Raw genomic sequence first — 8701 nt, forward strand, 5'->3', positions numbered from 1 at the left:
TCTCTCTCTCCTGAAATAAAAAACTCGGAAGAGACAAATGCTTTATTTTTAGCCTAAGGAGGGGGTGGGGGTGGTAGAAGAAATGTATGAATATACTTTTAGACTTGCGAGGAGCACAAGTATATAGAGGCAAATAGCCTTTTAGGGAGTCCCAATGAATGACACAGTATTGTCTGATTCATTAATCTTCCGATAGGCCTATGTTCATCTCGTTATATCATTAAGGTCAAAAGGTTGTTAAGTATACTTTAGTAAGTGCAAAATAACGTGCTTTCAAAGCACTAAATTAGATTTATCACTAGCGTGGAACCAGTACAAGTATGATGGGACTGTATTTATTTATTTATTTTTTTTTTTGAGGGAGGGGGGGTTCGAGCAATGTTTTGCAACAGCAACGTATATGGGACACTCAAAAACATGTAGACACATGCAGGTACTTGTTTCGGTGATATTTTTTTTAACCTTAAGTATGATGATGCACTTTGGGTTAAAAAATTTATTAAGGAATCAAATGCCTGTGGTATTTAACTATAGAGCTGTAAATCAAATATTTTAAGAAATAGCAAATACGTGTGTAATATTCAAAGATGGAATCAAATAACACTCGTTGAATATTGACACAGTGACGAATCAAGGAATCTTGAAAAGGGGGGTCTGGCCAGTTTGGGGTCGGAGTAGGGGCCCAAGCCACATACACATAAAATGGTATACATGTATCAAATCTTTTGTGTATTTTGGATACAAAAGGGGGCTGGGCCCCCTCTAAATCCGTCATTGTGACATGATAGTATTTCATATTGAAAATCAAATGAGGGAAAACCTTATAGTCATACATGTACACGAATAGTTACGAACAGAATACACGAATACAAACACCAGGATTCTATTCTACACTTTCGTCCAATGGTTTGATGTGAAAGTAGTTCCTAACATTTTATACATTTCTAGATTGACCAAAAACCAATTGCATCAATTTTGATTTAGAAATTATATGCTAATTATCATATTTTAATTTTAAAAAATACAAAAACGAAAAAAACTTTTTGATACACCGATGTCACCGTATGGCAGCTCATTGCGGAGGTTAAAGTTTTTAATTTGAAAGTCAAATTCCAAGGTCAAGGTCTACAAATCAAAAATATTGAATTTTTTGTCCAAAGAAATTGCCCGTAATTGTTGCGAGATATGAAAGCCTTATTACCAACCGGTCAAAAGTTATTTCCAAGGTCATTTTTATTCAACTCTAAGTTCAAGGTCAAAGGTTGCCGATATCAAACTTTAAGGTCAAGATTTATTGGTCAAAATAAATGGTGCCAAAAGGAATGGTCTTTAATCTCTTTATCAAGATGCTGTTGTATGATTTCTTTGAACGCCTTTGTCTTATCAGAATCTCAGAAGGTCATTTTTTAAAAAAATATTAATTGAATTTAGATTCCTTGGTTGTTTTCATTCCCTTGGTCCATTGCAGCATAATGCCAGTATATTGAATTTTACGATTAAATTTATGCATTATTTTTATGCATTACATGGGTAAGATATTTACATGTAACATGCGTATTTGCTGGATATAAAAAAACGACCCTTTAAAAATTTCTGACTAAAAAAAAATCAACAAAATATACCTGAAAATAAATAATTTATTCAGATCTGATAAATTATACACATGTATCATTGCACAAATAAAAATGCTGTAAAATAAACATATAATATTTCAAACGTTCCCTTATAAAGGTAAAACTTGAACACATTTGGACGGCTGTACATGCTGACAATCACACACACGCACACACAGACGAAGTCCAACATATTCCGATAATTTATATGGCAAATTTACGACTGAAATTGGGCAGGTGCTACATTTGGCGACACATGTAAGGAAGGGACCAAAATGCCGATCGGACGCCAGCGACTTGGTTGGCAGTATTGAACAAGTAGTAATAGCAAGGTCTTGAACAAGTGCTTCCGCAGGCGGTCAGGCAGCATTTCTCCACCCCCGGGCAGTCACTGTCACTAGAGCAGTCCATTCCACAGAGGTTCTCGTTCCGGAGGTATCGGGGGCAGGTACCTGGTTTGTTTTGTGGTCTGCTGCAGGTAAAGCCACACCCGTTATAACAACAGATGCCGCCGTTAGGGCACATGGCGTCGTTCTGACATCGCGTTGTACACGGGCCGGGTGTCGTGGGGACGGGGCATCTCCCCGGGCGTGAAACGACGGCGGGGACGTGGTTATTGTGGTAAGGGGGGTTTACATCTGAAAATAAACGTAGAAATGTTAAGGAGGATTTCTTGTCTGGTTTCTGACTAAATAAAATATCCAAAGTACAAATATATATTTGCTTTAAATGTCTTCTATATAGTATATATATTTAGAGATTATAGATTTAATTTTCTGTTCTCCTCTTATTTGTAAAACTTAAAATAGAAGTGGTAACTAATGGTTAAATCCAGTAGGAATTATATTTTTGGCGAAAATATCTCTACTGCGTCTCAAAGTTACAACAGAATAATGAATTTATTTAACATAATAATTTAAAAAAGCAAGACTTAAAGGGATTATCCGATGTATGTGAAATTAACAATCATAGGCTAAAATTTTAAAATGTATTCTAATAAATAAATAATTATTTAAAAATACTAAGCTAAAATCTTACTAGCTTAACTTTGAAAAACCCCAATCTTAGAAACAGGATATATTGAGTGAGAAAAAAAATTAGTTTAGTCCAATTGAAAATTGCAATAATTCTAATTACCTGCTTCTTTTCAAATGAAAAAAAACAACTAACTAATTTTTGTTTGAGTTGCTCCAATTTACAAAACATAACTTACCTAGACAGACAGGGTAACGTTTACATGGCGGGTATTCACAAGTACTCCTCTGAAGAACGCACTTTGTTCCCAGGGGGCAATTCAAATTCTGGGGGAAAAAATATATACGCATGTTTAGTTGTTTCATTAAGTATTGGTTATCAAATATATTTAAAGCCATGTACAGATATTATTGAAAATATTAATTCAAGTTGCCAAGAATGTCATGTTATATACTCACACAAGACAAGGAGCGGCACTCAATGATGGATACGGCAAAAACAGAGAGGATCTGTAATAGAAGAAACGCAATTTAAATTTCAAACAATAACTTCAATTTTTAAAGTTGTAAGCCTTTGGAATTGCAAGATCGTATATTTATATTATGTGTAATAGAACACAAACTATAAATAATTTTTAAGTGTTTATTACAGAAACGAAGAACTTTAGACTTTTTTGGGGGGGGGGGGGTGCTTTAAATATCTATCAAACAAATATCTATTTGGCTCTTCTGATTTTAATAGGCCTATTGTATTTAGATACCCTCGCATTAGGAAACAAATCAAAGGAACTTATTTTCATAGAATTTGACATATAGGTAAAATGAAACTAAAGTTCAGAAGTAAAACGGTTTTCTTTGTTCCTAGGCACCCTACCAATATTATGTATAAATATAATTACTGAAACGTTAAATTGACGTAAACGGATTTTCCCTTTAATAGATCCACTGTGTACATATTTTCTTACATAAAGAGACCAAAAAATGCTAGAAACGGCTTTAACAGAAAATCATTCCCTCTACAGACAATATAATGCCATTATTCAGAACGTCCAGCGATATACCAAGGCCGCCGTGGCATGGCTGTACTAGGTTCAACCGGAAAAGCAAATATTGCATCACAGGAATTCACGGTCATTGTCCATTAGGGACATTTGAGTCCTCTTGACCTTGTGGGGATTGTCCGGGTAGATGATAAAGTGTGGTTTACGTGACGGCCTAATCTCGACGGGAGCATCTGTTACCGCTGCTGTTAGAGCCGATAAGAGGATGTACATTTGTAGAAGCAATTTTGCTTTACTCCTAAAATATATACTAGTACTTAGTAAATTTGTCTCTCTCCAAATGTTTATTCTTAACAATTCTGCCTCACCCTTAATATACGTATTTCCAAACAATTCTGCCTCATATCCCTTTAACGTACATGTGTATCCATAACAATTCTGCCTCACCCCTAAGACACATTCTTAACAATTCTGCCTCCACCTAAATTATTCTTAACGATTCTGCCTCACCAAAAACATAATTATTCTAAAATTCTGCCTCACACCTAACACATATTCTCGAAAATTCTACCTCACCCCTAAAACAAATTCATAATTCTGCCTCAAACCTTAAATATATTCCTGACAGATTCTGTCTCATTCCAAAACATATTCTTTAAAGAGATGTCCAATATATTCCTAAGTAATACTGTATTTATTTGCGTGTTTCGTTGGAAACAGAACCAATAACTTTAATTTTGGCAAGAATTCTTACAAAGGACACTTTTTCATAAACTTAACCCTAGTTTATTTTAAATAAGAAAAATGAGGGGAAAAAAGTACAAATAAAGGTTTCAGTATTTTGTTAAGCACATTTTGATATTTTTTTTCTCATATTTTTTATGTTTAATTATGTGATTTCTGAATTCATATAAGAAAAATTACAGTTGAAAAAATAAAAGTTTAATTTTTACAATTCTTATCATGATATCTACTGAAAGAATATGGGGAGGAAAAAGAAAAAGAAAACTCACCGCTGTCACAATGTAGAACACCATGGCTGTAGAAAAAATAAAAAAAAAATATTGCACTAGTTGGAGTAAAAGTTTGTAAAGATGAAATAACTCTAACAATTTATGAATGAAGAATCTTCTCTTATACAGTATCACACTCGCACGTGGAAAGAGGGGCGGGGCTAACACCCTAGAAACGCATAAATAATATCTAAATATGGAAATCACATCATCCGTCATTTACATGTGTTCAATATATTGCAAATGTATACCGAAGTATGAAACATGTTTAAAAATCCAATATTTCATTGAATTTTATAAATTAAAATAAAATCTACGGACAAAGTCTAGCATATTCCGATAACGTCTTTCCGATAAATTTTAGATACATGCTAATACCGCTTTATTTCTTTTTAAAAATTGTAAGAGATTTTTCATCATTGTTTAATTCTTATTTTTATTTCTACTTTTTGTATGCTGTGTAATAATTCCCCTATATATAACCATTACGACACATGTTAAAGACAGTAATCTTTTTTAAGAATTGCTCTATACTATTACGTAAGATAAAATAATGAAATACGAGGATTAGTTGATTTTTATCTTTAATAAATCCAAAATACACATTGCAAAATTGCTCATTTATGCCGGTACTCTTTGGTTTTTAGAACAGAATCTCTTAAAGCATTATAATCCATATTGATACACGAAATGATGAAGTCTTTGAAAACTATATATGTATACAGTGAATCATATGACACAAATTGTAAAGGTTATCAAAGACCAGTAATATTACTAGAAAGCCAGGGCAGATCACTGTAGTACAAAATGCTGTCGTTAGCAGGAGCCATTTTGCTATTGTCAGGTTAGGGAAATTCTGTCAATCACAGTTTCAGCAGTGTAATCAATTAAGAACACTATCAAGAATTTTATTAATACTATTTTCAAAAATTAATTTTTAGGGCTGGTTTGTCTTCACGGTGGATCAGTGAAGAAACAAGGTTAGTATTGCTAATATCATAGAAAACTTCCTCTCGATAAAATTACAAGACATTTGTCATTCCCGAAGAAAGAAGACCCGTTTCAGAGAATAATACCATACACGTTTGTTTATGTGGTGTATGTTTTGGTGGGAAAATTATATTAGACTACAAAAAATACATTAAAGGCGAGGGAGGAATTAATAACACATTTGATAAAAGTATACATGTTTTTTTTGTTCATAAAACAAGCATCTTAAGGTTTTACAAAGGTGTTACCCCCTCTTGACGTAAAATGTGTCTAGGTTTCTTGATTCAGTGTGTTTATTAAAAAATTATTGGGAAAAAAGGAATGAAAATCATTTCTTATATAACAACTCTGTCATAGCTCCCTTGGTGTGCTACCGATGTGACAAAGTAGCAGACGCGGTTGACTGCACCGTCACAGAAGCTTGTAATACAGACGAGGTATGACGTCACCTGTTACTAAATTTAAACTCCAGCGCAGGGGAGTTTTATTGAGATTTCTTGATACGTTACCAAAAATTAAAACAATGATGAAATAATCATATGCACAAATCTATGTGACTTTTTGAAATATTTGCTTTTTTCAGCAATGTTTCACCGACAAGTATATCAGTGAAGAGGGAAATGTTTACTTTTCACTTGGATGTAAAGCTAAACGAGTGAGTAATATTACATTATCCCGATTAACATTGCTCTAAAAGATTTACATATGGTAATCAACCAAATCTTTGGCTTATCTTAAATATTAAGTTTGCAGGAATAATTCTAAAACAATTAATACTTTTGGTAGATTTGTGATATCCTGTCTTCCCTTGGGAAACGTGATGAGGACGTTGAAGACATGACTGACAGAGAAAAAAGAAACATTATCCACCTGTGTACACAGTGCTGCTCTTCTGGATATTGTAACAACAAGTTGTGTACCATCGTCACAAGTAACACGATTTATCACATCTTTATAAATTAGGCAAAGGGGAATTAATCAGAAACAATTATACTTGTAACGTCATAATATAAGAAATCGTGCAAGGCAATCCAATCATCCGGGCTAATTATATACGTTTATTTGTTAACTAATTATGGAAAAGCACAATTAATCGAATAGTATCTCCGGCATCTCATTGCAGCCCCTAAACCAACCAGAAAATGTCAGGTGTGTGAAAATCCAGAAGTGGATCCACTATCCTGCACACAAATCCAAAACTGTGAAGATCATCAGGTAATATGGCTCTTGATATCCCAAACTAGTACAAGAGCCCTACATATACTTCTCTAATGTAAACATTTGCATAATCAGTGTATCTGTTCGTGTCTTTGTTGCAGGAGTGCTATGCCGATGTTGTGATGGACCAAAATCATAACATCCGACACAGAATGGGCTGTCGTAGCAAATTGGTAAGTCAAGACTATGCAATGGACAATGTGAAACAATTGTAATATAAATGCTCATCTAATACATGCAACAATTTATGATGCACTTTCTTAAATGTTTGAATGGAATTACTTTTGTAAAATGTTCGTTCGCTTTATTTGTTTGTTGTTTAACGTCCCTTTCGAGAATTTCCCCCTCATATGGAGACGCCACAACTTTCAGGTGGAGGTCTGCAAATTAAAATCTATTTATACTCGGCACTCAGTAGCATTGAGCAGTGTGGGATCTTGTTCTTGCCAACAACTGCTGCAACTCGGGAATCGTGTTAATTCCGTGTCGTCCGAAGAACCTGTCTTCACGTCCTATAGTGGGATTCGAGCCACGAAGGAAGGGTCAACTTACTTCGCGACTCTAAAGCAGACGCTCTAACCACTGCGCCATGCAGGCAACGCTTTCGTGAAATGAAAACTATGCATACTCAAAAAGAATTCATAGTGTCAATACCAGGGAACGGGCGTCTAAAAAATGTTCTAAATTTGTTTAAAAACGACTAGGAAGTCCCGTTTATGACAGTCTCGCATATTTCGTGTATCATTTCATTCGTTTCATTTCAGATGTGTAATGCTTTCCTCTCGCACGGCCACGGCTTGTCACATGGCAGACGACAAGTTGGTATCGGTAACGATCCACATGTCGCTCAGCTCTGTGGGGGATGCTGCGACACGGACGCTTGTAACAGAAAGGGCTGCTACACTATTCGTGAGTAAAACAGTAGGATGGAACGGATCAATCTTGTTTTGAACATGCAAGCCCCTAGGAACAGGAATGATTTGAAAGGGGTCACCCCTCCTCCCAATTTGACAATGCATGAACATGTATACCCTGGGGTATAAATGTATTAGAAAATGTACAGTAAAAAAACCAATTTACAGTTCTGTTTTCTCAAACAATTACGTTTTCAAGAAATTTCTGTTTGGGCACAGTGAGTCTGAAATTGCTTCCTAAAGCGTCTTATTTGAGAAGAAAATTTACGGTCAAAATCATAGTTGTGAACTTGTGAAATGTAATATTCAGGCTATTGACCCCTGTTTGTGAAAGGATTTTCTCAATACCAAGCAAAATTGTAAACCCAAATGCTTAAAACAGGTATAATAAAATGTCCTTTAATTAATAAACCTATATAACTTTTTTTTTGCAGCACATTACAACCTGACCCAACACGGATAAACCCACTTCATTCTTACTAGTCTTCCTTGAACATGGCAATAAACCTATTGTTCAACATAACCAGACCTGAATATTAACCTTGAATAAGATAACATGAATAAAAGACATCTTCAGAAGCTGAAGGGATGTTCTTATATTTCCATACATCAACTCAATTTCTTCAAAAATATTGGATTTACTAACGAACCCTTTCAAATATTTTCCATAATTACAATCTATTCCATAATTATGCGCATTCAAATGAATAGTGAAAGTACAAATATTTTCAGGGGTCTAAATAATTTTCAATTGATAATTAAATACATTGAATTTAAACAGCCATTGTTGAAAATGTATTGCAAGAGTACAGGTGACCTTTAGGGTATAAACTGGGTGTTCCATCTAAGACTATTGTTTCACGGTAGTGCACACAAACTCCCACTAAAAACCAGATTTCAAAGTTATGCAAATATTGACCCCTGTGTTAAAGATTAGGAATGTGACTATAATACTAAATGTATTAATATTTCAAAATT

At 34.4% G+C, this 8701-nt stretch overlaps 2 protein-coding genes across 2 annotated transcripts; one reads left to right on the forward strand and one right to left on the reverse strand.

The window, feature by feature from the left end:
• Window positions 1–1623: 1623 nt before the first annotated feature.
• Window positions 1624–4822, reverse strand: LOC134245976 (keratin-associated protein 4-5-like). Its single transcript, XM_062728208.1, has 4 exons — window positions 4602–4822; window positions 3047–3097; window positions 2827–2914; window positions 1624–2251 (listed from the first exon to the last, which is right to left on the reverse strand). The coding sequence occupies exons 1-4, from the start codon at window positions 4818–4820 to the stop codon at window positions 1854–1856; spliced, it is 756 nt and encodes a 251-aa protein (XP_062584192.1). The 5' UTR covers window positions 4821–4822; the 3' UTR covers window positions 1624–1853.
• A 554-nt stretch (window positions 4823–5376) lies between these two features.
• LOC134245977 (uncharacterized) lies at window positions 5377–8308 on the forward strand. The gene is made up of 9 exons (XM_062728209.1): window positions 5377–5445; window positions 5543–5581; window positions 5949–6028; window positions 6175–6246; window positions 6378–6522; window positions 6715–6806; window positions 6911–6982; window positions 7574–7718; window positions 8158–8308. Exons 1-9 carry the CDS (start codon window positions 5409–5411, stop codon window positions 8184–8186), a joined length of 711 nt encoding a protein of 236 aa, XP_062584193.1. The 5' UTR covers window positions 5377–5408; the 3' UTR covers window positions 8187–8308.
• Window positions 8309–8701: the final 393 nt, after the last annotated feature.

This window comes from Saccostrea cucullata, unplaced genomic scaffold, assembly GCF_032062105.1.
Source record: "Saccostrea cucullata isolate Sc308-1 unplaced genomic scaffold, CSIRO_AGI_Scuc_v1 ctg342, whole genome shotgun sequence".
Taxonomy (NCBI): domain Eukaryota; kingdom Metazoa; phylum Mollusca; class Bivalvia; order Ostreida; family Ostreidae; genus Saccostrea; species Saccostrea cuccullata.

Coding starts and splice junctions, on each gene's coding strand:
- LOC134245976 (XM_062728208.1), bottom strand. CDS start 4,820: ATGACGGATGATGTGATTTCCATATTTAGATATTATTTATGCGTTTCT. Junction 2,915..3,046: donor AGTGCCGCTCCTTGTCTTGT/GTGAGTATATAA, acceptor TTTTTCCCCCAG/AATTTGAATTGCCCCCTGGG. Junction 2,252..2,826: donor ACGTTACCCTGTCTGTCTAG/GTAAGTTATGTT, acceptor GTTTATTTTCAG/ATGTAAACCCCCCTTACCAC.
- LOC134245977 (XM_062728209.1), top strand. CDS start 5,409: ATGCTGTCGTTAGCAGGAGCCATTTTGCTATTGTCAG. Junction 6,029..6,174: donor AAGCTTGTAATACAGACGAG/GTATGACGTCAC, acceptor TGCTTTTTTCAG/CAATGTTTCACCGACAAGTA. Junction 6,807..6,910: donor AAAACTGTGAAGATCATCAG/GTAATATGGCTC, acceptor TCTTTGTTGCAG/GAGTGCTATGCCGATGTTGT.